Source organism: Manacus vitellinus, unplaced genomic scaffold, assembly GCF_001715985.3.
Source record: "Manacus vitellinus isolate BGI_N305 unplaced genomic scaffold, ASM171598v3 scaffold_13_pilon, whole genome shotgun sequence".
Taxonomy (NCBI): domain Eukaryota; kingdom Metazoa; phylum Chordata; class Aves; order Passeriformes; family Pipridae; genus Manacus; species Manacus vitellinus.
Window position 1 is genome coordinate 3,924,466 of NW_021938999.1, and position 21,332 is coordinate 3,945,797.

At 38.0% G+C, this 21,332-nt stretch overlaps 1 protein-coding gene across 4 annotated transcripts in view; it reads left to right on the top strand.

Annotated features, from left to right (window-relative positions):
• The window catches only part of PLXNB2 (plexin B2), a 262,983-nt gene extending 242,023 nt beyond the window's left edge, over nucleotides 1-20,960 (top strand). For all 4 annotated transcript variants that reach the window (XM_018067989.1, XM_018067990.1, XM_018067991.1 and 1 more), the window contains 10 exons: nucleotides 1,845-2,001; nucleotides 3,011-3,111; nucleotides 4,181-4,265; nucleotides 9,732-9,886; nucleotides 11,527-11,687; nucleotides 12,261-12,408; nucleotides 12,909-12,973; nucleotides 14,010-14,085; nucleotides 16,097-16,171; nucleotides 19,059-20,960. In XM_018067989.1, coding sequence (XP_017923478.1) covers nucleotides 1,845-2,001; nucleotides 3,011-3,111; nucleotides 4,181-4,265; nucleotides 9,732-9,886; nucleotides 11,527-11,687; nucleotides 12,261-12,408; nucleotides 12,909-12,973; nucleotides 14,010-14,085; nucleotides 16,097-16,171; nucleotides 19,059-19,163 — 1,128 coding nt within the window. In that variant the 3' untranslated portion in view covers nucleotides 19,164-20,960. The remainder of the gene's footprint in view (nucleotides 1-1,844; nucleotides 2,002-3,010; nucleotides 3,112-4,180; nucleotides 4,266-9,731; nucleotides 9,887-11,526; nucleotides 11,688-12,260; nucleotides 12,409-12,908; nucleotides 12,974-14,009; nucleotides 14,086-16,096; nucleotides 16,172-19,058) is intronic.
• Nucleotides 20,961-21,332: the final 372 nt, after the last annotated feature.

Consider the following 21,332-nt stretch of genomic DNA (forward strand, 5'->3'; position numbering starts at 1 on the left):
TTTGCACAGTACATCATGTAAGACTTAATGGCAGTAATTCTTTATTCAGTCTCTTTCTTTTCACAAAAAAACCCAATGCCTGCAACTAAGCTAAATGAATCAGTGTGAAAGCAGAAAACTGGTGTATGCAATCAGATGTGGGCACAACAAGCATATTAGCCAGATATTAAACATTATAACATTGTACAGTAGCAGTATTTGGTCCAGACCAACAGATTTCCCATCAAGTAAGTATTTTATGTGTGTGCATGTGTGGAAGATGATGAGATATATATGTATATATTTGTGACAAAATATTATGAACGGAGGTACTATTGCCATAAGTTATTGGGATCTCAGGCACGATGATGATGATATGGTAACTGAACAGTTAAGGAGCATTTCTGCACCAGTGTAGGTTAAAGCATGAGTTAATTCCTTCACTTCTGCCTGAAAGTGAGACAAGGTGGGAAAGTACAGCACAGAGCAGTTGTCTGCTCTCTAATTGTTCTTATTTAAAAGATGAATCTGTTTTGCATCACTGGTTACACTGACATGCTGCATACTGAACCAGCAGCAAAATCATGTCTAATTACCATAAAGCTAATAGGAAAAGGAAGGTGAAATCTCATGATTAGTTTGAGAGTTCTGTCAAGGGACAGTGCAATCATGTTTAATTTGACTGCCGTATGGTGTAGCTTTTCTACTGATTAAAAATACCAGCTACACAAGTTTATTTTTGAGGTCTGATATGATAAATTCAGGCATTATGGTTGGCAGGACCATATGTATCTGAGAGCTGCCGTGCTTTGGATGTGCCTGGCTTCCTAAGCTACTTGACTGGCAAAAGATTCATGACAGCACTGAACTGTTGTACTGATTCAGCTAGTCAAAGAAAGAGGACTTTCATAACATGTACTTGGTTTTGTTGATGTTTTTTTCCTACTGTGGAGGTTTCCTGGCCATGGTTTTCTTGTTTGCTTTTGTCTGTATTGAAACTGACACTTATATAGCAAAGCTACTTTCAAAAAAATCACTCTAGATTTAGCAAATTATAAGCTTTCAAGAAATTCTCCTTAACATAAAAAACCATGTCAATACTATCAGAAAACAGTAATATTTTAGAACTAGCATAAGCTACATAGGTGTATTTTTTTCTGGGAGCTATTAGAGTTATTGTGATAATAATAAGCAGTAAATGAGGTTTTCAAACACCAAAGATGATAGAAATGGCTTTTACATGTACATGTGTGTGTGTGTGTGTATATTTAATGAACATTGGTCACAGAAGGCAAAGTAAGGGAAGCTGAACAACTCACTATCAGTTGAGCCATGTTAAATCACCAGATGTACAGAAGTAGCCTCAACTTTAAAACCACAGCTGCGAAGACAGCATAAAGAAAGGCAAAAGCACACAATATTCTAGGAGTTCAGCAAAGTGCAGTTCAAATGATTATTGAGAACTCAAGAAATTTGAACACTGCATTACATGGGCTTTTTTATGTTTTTATGTTTGTGATTATCAGTCATTGGTCCAGGTTTTTTGTTCTCATGTCCTTCTTTATTAAACTCCCAAGACTCATTAATATTAGCATGTTATATATGACTAAATCTATTCTGTATCTTTTATGTTTTGCCATAGTGGTCGGAATTTCTGATAGCTGGTTGGCTACATAATAGCAAAGTATCCTTCAAATAATCCCTCAAATAATCCATACTTCTATTGCAAATATGTGTTGCTGTGCAATAATCATTGCACGGTGAATTTCAGATACTGTTAGCATTTAAATCACCCAGAAAAACAGATGCAGAGGTAATTCAGCACTGAATTGTCTTAATAATCATGTACATTCTTTTCTTTACAGACAGTTAACGTATATGTGCAAGATGGTGGAAACGAATCCATACCTGTGAAAGTGCTGAACTGTGATACTATATCACAAGTAAAGGAAAAGATAATAGACCAAGTCTATCGAAATCTGCCATGTTCTCAGTGGCCAAAAGCTGAGAGTGTAGTTATTGGTAGGTAGCTCCTTGTGATACCATATTGAACGGGTGAGATGTGTGATTTTATAGTTTCTCAAAAAATGCCTATAAGAGCATTTGTTGCTTGGATTTGGTTTGGTTTGTATTTTCTTAAAAAAAAAAAAATTCATTGTATTCATGTTCAGCTGAATGCAAAAATACAGCATGTTGCAGCAATCTTAATGTGCCTTAAAAATAAATGCCTTCTTACAGAGTTATTTTTCCTGACTTAGAATTTCGGTATACTGTCATTAGTGTGCAAAGAGCCTGTTAATGACTGTTAGCACAAATGTATTCATGTCTGACAGAGTCAGTATCTCAGGTACTAATTAATGTGATAATGACAGCATGGATAATTAACTGATGGAGAAATAATGATGCAATTTCAGAAACTGGTACTGATTTTTAGTTGCCTTTATGATGGTTATTCAAAAGAATTATAACTTACAGGAACTGCACTTTTAGTAGATGATGAACCATCTAGCTTCTGAAAATCATCCTCCTTGAAGGCTTTCAAAATAGCTGTTCTCTTCTTGAGAAAAAAAAGAAATGGTGTTACTTAAAAAGGCCTAATTATCTCATAATAAAAGCTCCAATTAATAGTTTTTTTCAATATCTTCATTACTTCATTAATCTGAAAGTAGAAGATGGAATTCTTGCTCTTCAGGAAATCCTAGTAAAATCCCTAAAAATGTCTTTTCTATTCCACGAAGTCCTACTCTATTCATGGACTGATAGCAGATCTTATATATTTATAGTATTCTATACAAAGGAATTTAGCTTTTTGTGGAAAATAATCAGAAGTCATATGCATGATTAGGAATAGTTCATGCAAACTTCTGTAATAAAGACCAAAGGATTAAGCTATAAAAACCACACATTTGGGCATATGCTAAATTACTTCTCTTAATATTCCACAATGTGACAATGGTTCTGTAAAACATTCTTCGAGTAGTTATTTTTGCATTGTTAAAAACTGATTTTTCTCACTTTAATTACCCCTTAGAGTGGCGTCCAGGTTCTACTGCACAGATCCTCTCAGACTTGGATTTAACATCCCAAAGAGATGGCAGATGGAAACGTATCAACACATTAATGCATTATAACGTAAGGTGTTTCAAAACAGTTATTTGCACCTGTTAACTGTTCTCTAGTAATAAATAAAATCTTTGTTTGTTTTTAGAGAAACTTCAGTGCTACATATAGGTTGCCCAGATAAGTTGTGGATGCCCCATCCCTAGAATTGTTCGAGGCTGGGCTGGATGGGGCTTTGAGCAACCAGATCTAGTGGATGGTGTCCCTGCCTGTGGCAAGGGAGTTGGAACTAGATGACCTTTAAGGTCCCTTCCAACCCAAACCATTCTATGATTCTGTGATAAAGAATCAAAAGAAAAACACAGGGCTTGGGTCTAGGCAGTAGAAGCTTCGGAATGTGAAAGGCTGGGTCTAGCAATATTGCCTAAACATCTTACATGAAAACACATCTAAATGCCACCACTTTGGTCCCCTCATCATTGCAGTATCCAAATCTAAACTCCCCTTTGAACATTCAAAAGCTCCTTTTACTACGTCTCGTATTCATCTTTTCTCTCCTCTACCACTTCCTACCCCTGAGAATTGTCCTTGTCATTGCTGTGCTACTGAATAGATTTTGGGTTGGTCTGGTTTGTTCAACAGCCCAGTCAGGAGAGCAGATGTTGACGGTTTTGTACCGTCTGTTTTAGGTTTCATACTGTGCACTCTACCACACACTTGCAATCCACTTATCTTTCCTTCATATGCTATTTATTGCCTTCCAGCAACAGATACCCTGATTAGAAAAGAGAGAAGTTGGTTGGTTTTCCCTCAGAAAACAGACAGGTCTGATTCTTCATGATAAACCCCATTTTTGTACAAAGGGCACCCACACCAGATTGAGGAGCCACTTAAGCCTTGGAGATGCTCCTAATATATCAGTAATCTCAGAGGAGGTGTTGATGGGATCTCTTATTAAAGGAGGGGGAGGCAGTCTGTTCTGAATTGCAGTCAGTTACCCAAGAAGCCTTTGAAGGGCAACATTCATCGTAGGTCTAGATTCCCTGCAACAGACTACAGAAACCACAGTTTATGATTTAAAAAAGACGTTCAGTAGGGCATGCTTCTTCTGAAGAACATCTCTGTGTTTGTATTTTCAAAGGTCCGAGATGGTGCCACACTCATCTTATCAAAAATGGGAATTTCCCAGCAGCCAGAGGATAATCAACAAGATGTCCCAGGGGAAAGTAAGTATCTTGTGGCTTCCCTACCTCTCAAGATGACTAGAAGTCAAAACCCACATAGAGAGAGTGATGCTGCTGACTTGATCATGATTATCAAGCACTTCTATGATGCTACATATTCCCCACCAGACTATACAGGGTTTATTTGTTGTGTGTTACCCACTGTACACTTGCAATAGTTGTCTTTGCCCTCATTATAGAAGTCTTAAATACTGAGACTTTAACCATAATTTCTGTGAGTCTATACCCCAACTTAATAGAAAGCAATCTTATTAAACATTTCCTTGCATATTTTATTTTTTAATCACACTACATTTATAGTCAAACTATATGTTTCATCTTCCCAGAGCTTAATCTCTTTTTGTCCTTTCTGCATCCTTTACTCACTTTCCTCTTCAAATTTCTTCCACTTCTTATTAGACTGAGAATTAAATGCAGTGTTCTTGATGAACCGTGGTACAGACTAGGTCCCCTCTCTGTGATATAATGGATCTGATGCAATTTTTTTATTGCATTTCTTACAACTATGTTGCCTTGCCTCTATACACTCATATTTTGTGTCTCTCTCCCTTTGAGTGATGTTTCATAAGCTATGTCTTTTTCAGGGCTTTTTGATTGACTTCATTCATTCCATGCATTTTATCTCCTTAGATGCAGTGTTTTTCACAATTCCTTTGTTCTTTTTGAGGTTTGCAGTCCACTGTAAGTTAGTGTCAGGAATTTCCTCATAATGTTTCTTCTCTTTCACATCACTAATGCAGCTCTTGTATAATTCTTGTATTGCTGTCTGCTACAGTATGCTGGACTTCTCAACACAGAAGAAAACATGTTAGCTTGCAACCAATCTTTTAAAGCTTTTACTTTTACATGTTAGTGTTCTGTCTAGACCAATTTTCTATATCTCAAAATCTCTTGAGACACAATATCCATTACAGCCTCGAATGCACTCAGATTTTTATGGAAATATTTACTTGTGAATTTATGTTCTTTGTTAATGTATTTCCTTTACAGATTTCAGATGTTCAGTTTCTCTGGTGTTCTTTTATCTTTATATTCAGTTATTTTACAGAACGTAGAGGTTAGATTTATGGGACAAAAATTGTTGAGATCATTCTTCCTCCTATGAACTTATTTGATGACCTTTTCTGTGTAGCACTGATTGTAAAAGCCATTGCTTTACATAGTAGTTTCATTCCTTTAAACAGATTTATTGATCTTAGATTTAGTAGGTTTCAAGGGCTAGGCAGTCAAACATGTTGGAAATAATATGCCAGAAACGTACATTTTTCAAGAAGATGGATCTCAGCTGATAGCTCTAGCACATATCACTATTTAGCAGCAATGTGCAGACTTTCATTTTATTTGTTTTGAGTGTTGGACAGGAAATTAAGACAGGCAGAATTACTTGCTGTTTACTTGCTACTCTGTTCTTCTGGGTTCTTTCTATTGAGACTTTTTCCAGCAGAAAGAAGAGTCTTCTAATGGTCATGCCTACACCTCTGCTGCTATCTCTCACTCCTTTACTGTAAGTGCCCGGCACAGCTGGCCAAGCAGTGACTGTTCTGTCACAGCAGGTGCCAACCCAGCATGTTAACTTAAAAATCTATCCAGTTCAATACAGAGGGTGGTGGAGTGCAGCCAGGCAAGGAGCTGATTCCTAGTCCCTCTTCAGTTTGGTTGCACTGATTGCTGAGGCCATAGTCACCTCCCCTCTGAAAAGAAGGGGGTGGACCATGAATGGAGTCTGGTGGTGCCCCTAATTGCTTTGCTTTCTTAACAGAGAACAGTGGTCAGTCTTCTGTTCTTGACTCTCAGTCTTCATCCTCCTCACCCCTCTACTCTTGTGGCAGGCAGTAGAGGACCAGATCACATGTTTTTCTTTTTTTGTTGGATTAGGTTTTTTTCTTTCCTCCTTCTCTACAATTATATCATTGGATATGATTCAGTAGGATGAAGCTCTTTGAACAAACATGATCTGTACTCCAAGGTGAATTCCTTAGTTATATATGTGGCATAACAAGTTGTAAAGGAAAAACAGAGTTCTGGGGACAGCGCTGTCATACAAGGTCTCTCGTACACAGGAGAAAAGTCTGCAGAAAATTCAGATCCCCAAGTATCAACACTTTCCACCATGTTTCTTCTCCACACCCCATCTTGCACCATGGTACTGTACAAATTTGGAATGACAGCATTTCATGCCAGTCTACCCCATTTTCTTTAGCACCAAAGGGTCCCCAGAGCTATCTGGTGCCAGCTTGCTTTGTTGAAAAGCTATAAAATGTTACAAAGATAGTGCAAAGTGAGAGCCTGCCGTGACAGTGATTTGTGCATAAAAGGGAGAGGAGAGGATCAGAGGCTTCCTCTCCCACACATACATTTTTATATGACACAGGGATTTACAGGGTTGGAATAAACAGAAATTCTATCCTGACTTTGTGAATGAGGCTTGTGATGAAGTGGATTTCCTTTTCTTCAGAATCTCACTAACTTGCACCTTTTCCTTTGAGAAGTGTCAGCTGAAGCCATTGACTGTCGACCAAAGTATGAGGTTTTGCACAAAAAGAAAATGTTAAAGCATGTTCAGAGATATTGCTCTAAAAGCTGGCATTGCTTCCATGCTGCTTTTAATTCACAGATTATAACAGGAAGACACTAGAAGCTGGAGGTTGTGACAAATTAAATGCAGCATCTTTTGCTTCTGGAGACAATAAATGCAATTACTAATTTGCATCAAGATGGAGAATGGTTTCAGTGGTTTTGTACTAGTATTTCTTTACTGAACTATAAACAAATACCACACATTTTGTTATTCTGGGTGTTTTCTCTAGGTTTTGGGTTGGTTTATTTTATTTTTACTTTTCTAATTCCGAATAAAAGTAGACACAGGGTTGCAGATCAGAAATACTGCTTAGCAGATCCAGGAGTGCAGCCCTTCCTTCACCTCCATGAAGCAGTATTCATGGGGTGGAGGAGACTGGAAGGAAGATAATTGGCTTCAGGTCACACAAGGGGAAAGGGGCTGCATTGCCTGTCACGATCTCATTTGCCTTCACCATGTTTACATCATGGTTCATACCACTATAATTAGTCATCATAGTCTATATTTGCCATTAACTCTTCCCTGTCCCCCCACAAATTATTTTATATTGGCCAAAGAATGCCCAAGGGCCAAGACAAATTGTTCAGGGGCGAGCATTTGACCCAGCGGCACAACCTTCTCCCTGCTTAGAACTTGATCCATAGTATGGCGACAAAAAAGGAGGTGTTTTCCCTATCTTTTATTTTCTTCACTTAGTTTTCCATTGGGGAAAATATTATCTCACAGAAATGTTATTTTTCTCTTAGCAACCATACTGCTGACATGTTTTGTTGCCCCATGTTCTGAATTTCTCTTCCTCTGTCTTCCTACTATTTATAGCAATGAAGTGGGACCTTTGTGTTGCAGAAGTTCATCTGTTTGAGCTGTAGTCTCTTAATCGTTACTTTCCAAAGAAAATACTGCTATTCCACTAGTAGCCAATTCTACTGATGCTAAACAAACACAGGACAAATTAAACTGCTTGTAAGAGCCAGTAATCTCAGTGGAAACCCCTCTAGTTGTTTCCTCTTCTCTCCAAAGTTAAACTGAGCCATATACCATCAGGGGAACAAAGAGAGGATAAATTCCTTTGAATCAGAGGAAGCAGAAGTGTACCAAATGACTGACATAAGACTGGAAAATAGTTTCTACTCTAACCGTGTGATTTGATCTGTTAATTTATAAAAGTAAATAACAGGGATTGCAAAAGAAATTCCAGACTTCAGGCCCAGCAGCAGTTCTTACTGTACTGGCAGGTGATTGCCATGAATGGTATCAATGGCAAAATCACCGCTGTTCCAAAATAAAGTGATTGCTTTTATTTATTTCTGGCTTCATTCACAAGAACTTCCAAGTTGAATTAGGGACCCTCAAAGGACAATGTGATTTAATATGGGATTTATACTTTTTTCCTACCTTGTTAAAAAGAAGTAGAGGTCCCGGAAGACTGCATAGCTATTGCTTTTGATGAGGATATATGAAGTAGATTCGGGCAAAAGTGTCAGCTTAGCCAGATTACATAAAAATGTTACTTTCCCCTGCAATGTAAAATATTGAGCACTCATGAAAGCTTGGAAATTCAATGTGGCTGTCGAGGAACTTAGTTAATAAACTACTATGGTCAAAATTAATGCAATTAGAAACTGATATTTTGTGCTGTAACTGGGATTCAGTTATGTTGGAGATGTATATTAAGGCATAAAATTTAGCAATAATGCAAAATAATTTGTGCAGTGGGGCTGAATCACAATTTTTATGGGAAAAATAACTTCCATATTTTTAAGACGTCAATGATTTTAAATGTACTGGTTCAATAACTCCCACTGGAAAAGCGCCATTGATTTTTGGGATTATGCCAAATAGATAAAAAAGTTTAAGATTTAAAGGAAGAACAGGCAAAACCAGGAAATTTAAAAGTAAGTTTGTGACACAGAAACTCTTTTCAAGGAATATTAATTGCAAGTTAAAACAATTGTATCATCTCTTTTAGAAATATTCTCAAGCACAGAGTTTCTCTGAATAATAATGTTGATGCTGAAGTGCAAAACTCCATTTATCTGCTCTGTGATCACTGAACTAAACTCAAAGACCAGATGCATGGCCAAGCTACAGATAGCATAGTGAGGCACTGTAATCAGAGGAGTGTCATTAGCATCTAAGTGCTTACCCCTGATTCTGCTATATGGTAACAGAATTGATGTGAATCTCTCTTTCTGATTTCAACAATGAATACTGACCAAAAAAAATTGAAAATCTTATTATAATGGATATGAATTTGCTGCATTCATTACCTCTGGCTGCTGGAGTTCATGTCATCTCAATGAAGGGATGCATTTTTCCTCCTCTCTGCTACAAAGTCAAATGGTGCTGGTCAAATGCTGATAACAGAAGGTTTGAACTGAACTACCATACCTTGACCTCGGCAGTTAGGGTAAAGGTGTGAATTGTAATGGTACTACCTAGAAAAAAAGGTTGCACCTGAAGCAGTATGGTATTTCTGTGGTGGCTGTGGGGTCAGACCTAGCTGAGTTTCTATAACTTGGTTATGTCTCCAAGAATTCACAAAGAGTAGAGTACTTCAGTGTGTGGACCTCAAAGAATACGCATACTATACTTACATGACCAAACAGAAGTTTCATTATCTTGTGATTCCTTCCTCTTCCTTCAGTCTTAACAAAAGCAAGCTTTATCAGCTATATATTGTTGAACATTTAGCACTTGAGTTGTTTATGTTGGACAGGAACAGAGTAATCTGGATCCTTTTGGCAAGAGGACAGGTATGTTAAGGCTAGGGAACAATTACCTTACATATACATATGTATATGATTATTTTTGTGTTGCTGTTTTGGGTGCAGGGTGGTTTTTCTAATTATTCCAATTACTGTTTCTAGGGCACGCACTCCTGGAAGATGAAAATAAGGTCTGGCATCTAGTCCGGCCAGTAGATGAAATGGATGAAGGTAAATCAAAGCGGGGCAGTGTGAAAGAAAAAGAGAGGACCAAAGCTATTACAGAAATCTACCTGACAAGACTTCTTTCTGTGAAGGTAGGACTCAGATGTGCTGTGGCTACACCTTATTTCTATAGATTTTGAGGTACAACTGAAGAAAATGATATAACTATTAGTCATTTATTTGACTGCATTTTGAATATCTGTCATGTACATACAAGCTGATGTTCAAGGTTTCAAGTGATTAAAATGCCCTGAGGAACATTACTGGGAAAGCGATAGAGTACAATTCCTGATCAAAGCTGAGAACCATTATTATGTGATTGTTAAATAAGGATTTTCCTCACTAAACGAAGATGGATATTCTACTCTGTGTCACCTGTTTAGATAATGTTTTGCTGGGTTTTCTTTTGAACTGAATGCTTTATAAATTCCTCCCGAGCCTTATATTTCTCTGTTCTTGTGTGTGATCAACGCTGCAGTACAACCTAGAAAAATAAAGTTTCCAAATAATAATAGTCCTTTCAGTGTATTTTTAGTGCCTATACTGCAGGATGGATCATGAGCAAAATAATTTTGTGAAGCATTCCTCTATGGAGAAGAATTTAGAATAATGTGTATAATGACCCTAAAGCCAGGATCATCATGCAAATGGGGTGGTCTGGCTCCAGCTAAGGCCACTTGACTAAGTATGAAAACGGATGTGAAGGAAAGTCTGTATATAGGTGACATAGACTCAGGACAAAGAGCTAGCGAGATGTTTACATACCCCTTTTCTTTTTAATAATTCCTATGCAGCCACTGCTTTTCTATTCCTAATAGCCAATTCATAGATTATTACCAGTCTGGAACTTTACTGACTCATACAGAGCTGGTGAGGTGTTATGGCTGGGATCACAACTACACCTACAACCTGAGGACTGTCAATGTGTCCTTACTGACAGCAGAATAGCTTAGGGCTCCTTGCCATCTGGGTCCTTCCCCTATTTGGACACTGGCAGCTGGAGTGATGGTGGTAAAGAGGATGCAGCCCTTCAAAAGTGTCAGCCAATCAGCTGAGCTGGGATTAACTGTATGTGGTCTCATCAGGGTCATCTCTAAAACAAATGGATTGTCTCTGAGGTCACAGTCTCTAAGGTCCAGGCAGATGCAGGAATCTAACCAAGCACACAACCCTCCTGGGATTCTTCACTCCTTGGGCTTGGTGGAGTTCATGGAGCTGAGTCTGACTGGGTGTCTGATAAGACCCAAGTACTTGCCCTCAAACAAAAAATCAAATGTTCACTGGCACTTCTTCCTCTCAGTCTCTTTCTAAAAATTGCCTGATGTTCTGGTGTCAGAGAAACTGGAGGTAAGAAGCTGCAAAACCATTAAAAAGTGGCTAAATATTATTTGATATGCATGATGACCCTGAAGTGAAAATGTAACAACCAGTTTCTGCTGCTTCTGTCAAGCAGAAGGTACACCTTTCTGTGCAAACCATAGGATATTTGGTGAAGTCACAACCTTTCAGTCTAGAACATAAAATTGTGCTCTAGAAGGTCTTTACTGTGTTGGCAGTTTACAAGGTCACTTCACTAAGAAGTTGCTTGCTTTTTGTCACTCTTAGCGCTCAGGATGAAGGCCATCAGTGACTGCAACTGGATAGTGGGCTCTTATGGTCAACAGGAATAAAAGATGGCACTGAGTTCAGCTTGTAACACAAATGTAATTGATTTTTTTTAATTTGGTTTTAGGGGACACTTCAGCAGTTTGTAGATGACTTCTTTCATAGTGTGCTCAACTCAAACCATGTGGTCCCACCAGCTGTGAAGTACTTCTTTGACTTTCTTGATGAGCAAGCAGAAAAACATGACATCAAGGATGAAGATACCATTCATATCTGGAAAACAAACAGGTACTGTATGAACTGAGTCATACTTGTATTGCAGAGAAGTGAGAGTGTAATTTCTAGGTAGATACTAGCACTCTTATCATAAATCAAAGTAAATTTCATTTACAATCCTCAGAATCATTTTGAGATAATATTTTTGTGTGATCAAAAGGATTCCCTGTAAGCCTAGAAGCTGCAAAAAATGAAACCAGATTACCTATGGGATTGTCACTGGCAGATTTACTGCTTTTTACTTTTTGTCTTTCCTCAGATAAGAGGAAAGCAAGAGGCAAGTGAGCCTGCCAAATCACAAAATCTAATACATACTTGGTAGTTTCTCTGACCACACAGACATCTTCTCTTGCTATTTTGAGGCAGTCAAGATTCTTTTCATATGAGTTTTTCTGTGAGAGATATAAAGACTTGGTTTTCAGATATGAAAAACATACAAGCTTGTATAAATGTTGAAATACAAAATTAAGCATCACTGTTGTGAGGAGAATAAAATGCAAAGCCCATACTTAATTTCATGTAATTTGCTTGTTGTAAAACATTTATTGTGTAAAAAGGATTATTTATCTTTTCCTTGCTTTGCAGCCTGCCTCTCAGATTCTGGGTAAACATACTGAAAAATCCCCACTTCATCTTTGATGTACATGTTCACGAAGTAGTGGATGCTTCCTTGTCAGTCATTGCACAGACTTTCATGGATGCTTGCACAAGAACAGAGCACAAATTAAGCAGAGTAAGTGATTTGCATTCTACATCCTGACTATGCTCATGCCTGACAAGACAAAGGGCATCCTCATAGACAATACCCATTCTCTGAGGAGATACAGCCTTGATCATTTCTTTTTAGTTCTGATAAAGTTAGCATTTCACCACTTAACAGGTTGGTGAACATGTCAGTGTTACTGTGTAGTCTGCAAATTGATATTTAGAAAAAGGGGAAAATAGCAACCGCTTTTATAAAAAGCAAGTTTAGGAATTGATTATTTCAGGTCCACTAATAATTTAGCGTCATCTTGCATTGATACATTTATAAAACTCAGCAGTAATGCCATGTGTAAACTTCATCCTGTTACAACAAATAACCTCACCAATGTTAATAAGTATCCAAATGTTAATATCTATAAAGTTTAAGTGTATGTGAGTATAAAGGTTTGGTTTAAGTTCTTGACTTTCTTTTGCTTCCTAGAAATGTTCATAAATTAACCAAGTTTCTCCGTATTATAATTTTTTCAGGATTCTCCGAGTAATAAATTACTTTACGCAAAAGAAATCTCTAACTATAAGAAAATGGTGGAAGAGTAAGTATAGACTCTTTTCATGCTTATTCAGTTGTTAGGATTTTAAGGCTGTGTACGAGGAAAAGGGAATGCTGAGATAGTCAAAGTCAGATGTCAAATATTAAAAATTTTACACCCAAATGTTAAAATATTCCCTTGGTGGTGGCATTGGCAGGGTTGAAATGGAGCTCCACTATGACCCAGTGCATGTTCTTGTCTGTATAGACATATGAGTAGATTTATTCAGGAGAAAATATGATGCTGTATTTCACAGTGGTAGTTGTTACCCATACAGTCTTGTCGCAGTTCAAGGGGTTTCTGGGGGGTCAGTGCTGGCCACTCTGTGAAGGTTTTCAGGGCTGGAATCACCCCACCGCCACCCGTCCCTCGTGGCAGGGACAGGCGGCGGAGGTACTTAAGCCAGGAGACAGGGACCACATAGCACGCAGGGAATCCAGCAGCGAAGAAGAGACTTTATTGAAATTTCCCGCAGCTTATAAGGGCTGCTGGGCCAAGGATGGGATTGGCCATTTGGCTAGCCAATGCAAGGAGACAATATAATAACTATGGCAACACAGAAACCAATGGTAGAAAAGTGAGTTAACAACTTCCAAACCCCAGCATAATCTGTCTAAAAATGTTGCACTTCCATAACTCAGTAGACATCAAATCCTGAAAACATTTTCACAAACACATTTTTTCTATTCTGTCTCTGACTTTATTCATTTACTAATTGGCAATTCTGTTAATATCATGGAAGATCTGCCACAGAACAAACCTCTTGCCAGTTTTAAGACTAAAATAATTATCATCTGCAATTATAGATTTCTTTCCTGTGGTCTGTCCTTGTACAATTAGATATGATTTGCCTCTGCTGCAAAGGTAGTAATGATTATTGGAAGGCAAGATTACTAAAGGAATCATTGGTCTGTTGTGGTAGAGCCTCTCCCACATTATTAGGAAGCATGTTTAAAATATTTGCAAAATTGGAAAACAGAATTACTAGAAAGCCACAGTGTGTTTCACCTAATTTAAAGTCTTTTTTCACCTCTTGCAGTTACTACAAAGGTATTCGTCAGATGGTGCCAGTGAGTGACCAAGACATGAATACCCATCTAGCAGAGATTTCTAGGGTAAGAATAAATTACATTACTTGTACTGAAATTGAAGCCAAGTATAACTCTGTTTTTCATTGTCTTCTCTTTCTATCTCAACAAGTAGGTGTTTTGTATGTGCAAAAATCAAATGAGTTATTTCATAAATCTCTGAAATACTTCTGTTTGTTGCAGTTATGCCTGTTAGCCATTTGAAATGTTGATTTTTGAATGGAACCAAGAATGGTTTTCATCACTAACCTATCTGAGTGACGCATGGGCAAGAGCAAAGTGTTTGGATTTTCACATCCACTCTGGGAAAATTATAGCACTCTAGAACTGTGTTTTCTCTCCACGGCATATTGAGGATTTTTAGCATGGATTGTACTAATAACAAGTAGTGACTGAATTCACAGTGCTACCACAGCAAAAATTAGATTCCAGAAGTTAAAGAGAGGGCATTAAATATAGCATATTTTAGGGCTGTCTGTACAGGGGCAATACTTCTGCTTTATGCTACATGTGAGAAGCTCAGCATGTGCTTGCTCAGTGACACTTTTTCTTTTTGCATTATATTTGGGTTACCTCTCATGGAGAAGAGCAGAGGGGGGTGGTTGCTCTCTGGGGCTCTACTTGGAAAGTGATGGAGCAAAGACATTACAAAATCTGCTTCAGTCTTGCCTTGAAAGAACCTGTCTGCTCTGCAGCTCAGCTTAGCTAGAGCAGGCTCTTGCCTTCAAAGCACTCTATTTAACTTGGAGAACCAGGAGTCCCTCACCAGTTTGAAAGATGTGGTTTAGCCTGAGCAAGGAGACAGTGTACTTACTGACTGGTTTGCTCATTTGCTTAATTTAGTTGAAGAGTTCTAGCGTAAAGAGGATGTTTGGGGAATTTTTTGCAGTTTGTTTATTTCAGTGCCCTTAGGACCTAACATTTTGCAGATCAACATCCTCATGAGAGCATTTCTATTTTCAGTCATTCACTACAAAACTCATCTTCGGTGACATTTCATTTTCCAGTTCACTTTATTTATTACATAAATTGAGATGTATATAAAATTAAAACATTTGGTGATTAAAAATAAATTCAGTGTAATGTTTCGACGTTGCCAAATATGTTGTTCCTTCCTCTTTTCATTATAAATTATGAGAAAAATTAATATGGAAGGAGTGATTGAACACTGCAAATTTTGACCAGCTCTAAAAGTGACTTTTATAGAGCAAGGAAAGATGGATATTTCTCTGCTGCTTTATCCCTTGGGTAATCATTTATGCCAGTAGCAATATTTTGCAATTCTTCATTTTCTTAACTAACTTAATAGACTAAAGGCATAGCTAGAGACTTGAACCTTACATGTTTGAATGAAGAACATCTGTTTAGACAGGTAGAGCACATTCACTAAATAAGTTAAATGTGTGAGGGGAAGTAGAAAGACAAGGTAATGGAAGTGTTATTTCCTGCTTCATTTAAATTCCTTTCTCCCTCTTTCTCTCTCTCTCCAATACCTCACCACCACCACCCCTGCCCTTTCCATCTTCATGATTCAGGTGGCTTTTTCCAAACATACATGCACTCATGATCTTGATGAGTTATACCTTTGCTATAGTGAGGTGTGAATAATTTCCAGGATATAAAAACAGCTGGAGAAAGAATTTCAAACAACCATGACTGTGTCAGAACCAATGCTTAATATCTCAACAATATGTAGACTGTACTGAGTAAATGCTTTAGCTATACATACCCATACTGCTAACAGATGTTTGAGCTGTAATCTGTGTTTGACATTCAGAGTTCAAAATATTTTCCACCTCCAGTGTTAGAATTGTGGGCAGGCTCGAAAATACCAGCGGGAAAGTCTTAATCAGAAAATCACCAAAAAATTTTTTTCTCATTCCCTTTTTCGGCCCCAAGTGTCATTTAACAAAAGTTACAGGATGCAGAGCTTGCATTTGGAAATCTTGTCAGTCATATCCAACAGCTGTGCATGTACATACCTTTCAGCTCTCTGTGATCTTATTTTGACATGTTTGCTGCTTGTGTCATTTAACAGGCACATACCGATTCCTTAAACACACTTGTGGCTCTGCACCAACTCTACCAGTACACTAATAAATACTATGATGAGGTAAGTTATGGTTTTTGTTTTCCTATTTTAATATCAATGGGAAAATGTTATGAAAGCTAAAATTAGTCTGAAGGAGAAACTTCTGGAGTACCTTGTGTAGTCAGGTAAAAGCAATGCTGAACAGAAAGCTCTAACCTTGCAGTTATATGCCTTGCTTGGCAATTATGCTGATCAAGGGAATGTCCTTATAAATGAGCAATTTCATTATGGGCTATCTGGTTTTGCTAGGGATAGTTTAATGGATAGTTTAAAAAGGTCTGAAAGAGAAATAGATTTAAAAATCATTTTTCTTCAGATCTACCATCCTAATTAGGACATAAGAATGTCACTGAGAAAAAAGTAGTCATCAGTTTATATCAGGTTTCAAGCCAGTGTACTTTTTTATTAAGAACAATCTATTAAACGTGTTTTGCTTGTAAGAATGGGGGCCATGCCCTTTTTATTAATTAAAATGTCCTTAAAACTTCCATATATACTACCAATCCCTGTTTTGCCATGCCAAATGAAGTGCCCGCCTAAGGTAAACCAAAGTAGAGTAATTGTTGAATATAGTCTGGTTCAAAATCAGGCTCTCAGACTCAGTTCAAAATGTTTCTTTGGTTTTTCACGCCCTGTGGAAAGGGGGACAAAGAATACCCTAGTGTAGCTGGGCTGTGGCTATGGTTCCCCAAACTTAATCTGAAAACAAAAAGAGAGAAGGAAACTTTTATTCAAAGGTTTCCATGGAAATGAATGCCTCCAGTAAACTCTCAGAATTAAATCAAAGCAAGTAAGAACAGATGCCAAATCAAAAAGGAGTACAGCACATGTGAACTCTATTCAGTTAGTCTTGCACAGTTCATGTTTTCACTTACATTTAGCACTACAGACAGTGACTCTCCTCCTTCACTGCAGCTGCTTTAGACAGGAGCAGCCAGCCTGCCGCAGCTTTTAAACGGATGTAAGCAGGGAAAATCAAACCACCCTGAGAAGTCTTGCAACGTCAGTCAGTGGGGGAAGTGGACAGAGCAATGTGGGCCAACCCAATGGCATTGGTTCCCTGGTCACTCACCCCCAGTGCTAACGAAGCTCACTTTCAACACCTTCCCGAGTGTGTCTGTAGCCTGACCTCTTACAGAAATACTCAGGGACAGATGAACCATAAATCCCTGATTCATCCACTCTTCTATGTCCCTGCTTCCACTCGTGGTTTCCCTTTGGTGGCAGGCACAGGTGGAGTCGCCAGTCTGGGGGACTCCATCATTTGCAGGCTAGCACAACCCAGTGCGTAGCTGCAGCTTTCCCTTCCATGTACACCACTGTGTAACAACAAGGTGCATTTGATGAAAAGGCTGCTAATGCAGAGTTATGGAGATAATCTGTCAAGAACCATTCAGTAAAATTAATTGAGCTTATTTATTTTCCATGAAAATGTTTTAATTTGCATAAATTGGAACATTTTGCAGCTGCCCTTGTCTTATTACTGACGCAGTGGTTCCCAGCATGTGCTGTACCTTCTGCATCTCTGCAGGGCTTGACAATGACTAAGTGGGTACATTCTAATTGTCCACATTTTTATGAAAGATATATTCACCAGCAGAGATAATCGTCAATTATTTAGTCTAGATTTGAGGAGTTACAGCTAGATGCAATTGTTTAAATTAAGGGAACAATATGAAATTAAATTAGGCCTAGTTTAAATATTGCAATAAGTCTTTATTAACTCTGTCTTGTAAAAATATTTTCACACTTTAAAAACAAATCCATTAAAATAATTATTTCTAAACAAATTTGCTCCTGTGTTTGAAGTGCAGATGCTATACCAGCCCTTCAAAGTGAAATTATTGGCTAGATTGATACTGACTGCATTAATCTCCATTGTCAGTGATGTTCAAGAAGTAATAAGAACCACAGGTGACAGGCAAACTGTACTTCTCCAGTCCATGTACTTGCAAATTTATATAGTATTTAAATAGTGCTAAAGGTTTCTGCTTGATTACACCATCTGACTTACGTTAATAAAGCCAGTTCTAGAAAAGGAATGGTTTTGTCATGTAACACATTCTTCTAGTGGAGAAATCTAATAGTTGGTGGGAAAGTTTTCCTGAAGGATGGTGGAAATTAAAACCTTTCAAAACCTTTTGAATTTGATCTTGGGAAGCCCTAAAAAACTGTATTTGAAGAAAAGCCTTCTCATAACAGCTGACCTTTACTAGCTTTTGTTTTCAAATCCCTTGTGTCTTAAGAGTCATATTCTCTTATATATATTCTGTACAGCAGAGACTGTAGGAGCTGGGGGCTCCTCAGACGAGCTCTTTGCTTTCCTGAACTACGTGGTGCTGGGTCAGAGCCTCAGCATTTCTTGGTGAGAGCCAAAGGGGAGCTGCCAACAGCTGCCTGATGCTCTGGTCAGGCAGTTTTATTCCTCATATTGCCAACAGACACAAGAGACCTTGCATTGCCCTGCCGTAGCCTGTGCGTGGACCACCCAGGAGCTTCTCATAACTAAAGCTCATGGGGACGGGGTTTAATTACTGCTGGTAAATGACCCTTAAGCCTTGTAGGGCGCACTGTAAGTAAAAGCACTGTTTCTTAAATAGTTCTAAGGAAATTTTCCACCCTGCCTGCTCCATCTTTGAATGTAATATTTCACAAGATAAAGTACTACCTATTAATTTGGTTGTATCCCAACATACTGGAAAACATTACAACTTAGATAAAGTAACAGAGACAATAATTTTTACTGCCTTTGTTTAAATTTGAACACGGGGTCTACTAGATGCACTTTGGTACAGAGTGAATGCAAAAGACTCTTTACAACCAAAATAGTATCAAACACTTAGCCTGGGAACCATGTCATATATTTTCAGCTAAATTATCCTAAACATTCTATGTTTATATCTTCCAGATTATAAATGCACTTGAAGAGGATCCAGCTGCACAAAAAATGCAGCTTGCCTTCCGTTTACAGCAAATAGCAGCTGCGCTAGAGAATAAAGTGACTGACCTTTGACTCAAAAGCCGCAATAAAGAAATCTGATCTGAAGATGTTCAAATTCATTCTTCCTGTTAAGGAAATAGTGTTCTATTTTTTAATGTATAATTACAACTTTAAATGAAAAATTTCATGGTTTTTTGATAGCAGAGGTGTAATGTAAAGAATTTTTACTGTAAATTATGCTTCTAATTAAAAGCTGTGTTGTGTGTAAATGAATCTTCTGTGGGAAAGAGAGTCCTTTGGCTGGGGGCAGGGTGGGGGGTGGAAGAAGGAAAACCTATAGTTCATTTGATTTAGTAGAATCTGAGACATCAGCATTTAGGATTCATTATGCAAGTAAATTCAATACTATAGCATCCTTTCTACCTTAAGCAATATTTGTACTAGGAAAACAATAACATACTCAGAGACACATGCAATATCCCCTTTAATTTTGATAACTGGAAACTGACTTCCATAGAGCTCTAAAACTTAGGCTGTGTGCATAACAAACATCATGAACAACGTGTCTGATTTCTCCGTGAGATCTAAAAATGGGATTTGCTACCACACATGATTCTAAATTTAATTATTTATGTCCATGGTGATGCACAGTATTGCACCCACCACAGTTGGTTGTGATGGAAATAAGAGTAACGTCAGTGTAGGAGGGTTCTACTTATGAAGTCTCATTCAATTCAGAAATCACTGCATAGAAGGAATTAGTCCTTAAAACTTTAAAACTCTCTGTTATTATTGTGAGTTTTATGATATATGCTAATGTGCCTTACTTGTACTAATTCTGTGAATCTGATGAATGGTTTTGTAAAAAGAAGCAGATCAGAAAAAGAAGTATTTATGTGCTATTGAATGACTTTTGTGTGAAAAACATGACCAGCAGAATGCTTGTAATTAGCTGCTTGCCGAGAGTGTGCTGTTTAACATGATTTGATTATGTATAATATCCTATTTTAGAATGGTTCTGACAATTTTTTTATTTGAATCCTGGAACTGTCCTAGAAATACCATCACTTGTTTTTATTGTATCTGTGATGTAAAATACTAGTATGATATTGGAAAAATTGTATACCCGTCTATTGAAAACCACTCGGTCAGTTTTGAGCCTTGGAATGCTGCATTTGATTGAATACACACTATAACCCATAGCCAAGAAAATTGAAATAACTTGTCAGAAAGTGTGTGTTTACAATATAGGTAAGCTTCGTACAAATCAAAAAGTTAGGTACGTCTTCTTAAATTGCTGTATTGCACATCAGAGAACTTTATTTCTCTTGGTCTCGCAAGTTTTTGGCAGTAAAGTAGCATTTTAATGAAGTGCTGCCGTCTGTACTCCTTCGTTCATTGTCCTGCCAAGCACCCAGACTCTGCTGACTCTCAGCAAGCTAATGCAGTGTCTGCTGCCCGCTCTCCCTGCCTGGTAGGTTGTCACACACTGACTTTTACTGTCTGTTGATATTTTATTTTTTTTTCTCCCATTTTGAAAATTTCCTAGTATTTGTCAGTGGGCCTTTCCTTCAGTTTCTGAAAATCAAAAGCCTCACCAGAACTGGTTTCCTGCCCAGAAGGCTGGGAGCATTTGTTCGTTTGTTTTGTACTCAACTTCTTGCATCCATCTATAATCATTCCTGAACCTGCCTAGGCTGTAAGTTATTTTACACTGTTTAGGACTGAGGTACATGGTTTCTACAGAAAGATGCTTTGCCAGCTACTCTTTCATCAACAAAAGCATCCTAATTTCATGGCTAATCTGTTTCTTTGTCATTATTTGTAAATCCTGTTAATTGTAAATCAAATACAATGTTGTTTTTTCCACCAAGTGTCACTGCATCTTTACTGAAATTGGGGGGATGGGTTTTGAAAGGGGTTTGTAATGCTTCCTCCGGGGGTGATGGAGCAGCAGCGTCCATCCGTCTGTGGTTGGTAATGGAGGAGCACAGTACTTGCTGCAGATGGTGTACCTGACATCATGCCCTTTTTATCGGCATTTGCTCTGAAAAATGAGAGTACTCTGGAGAAGCAAGGATGTAGTGCAACATCCCGTAGTGAGGTCTTCTTGCCTGATGAAAATCCATCTTGGGACCTGAAAGCCAATTAAAATACAGGCTCAGCAGCATCTCTCCAGAGAGATCAGAAAGCCCTGCTGGACCAAGTAGAGCTTTCAGAGAGAACATTATGTGTCCCCCA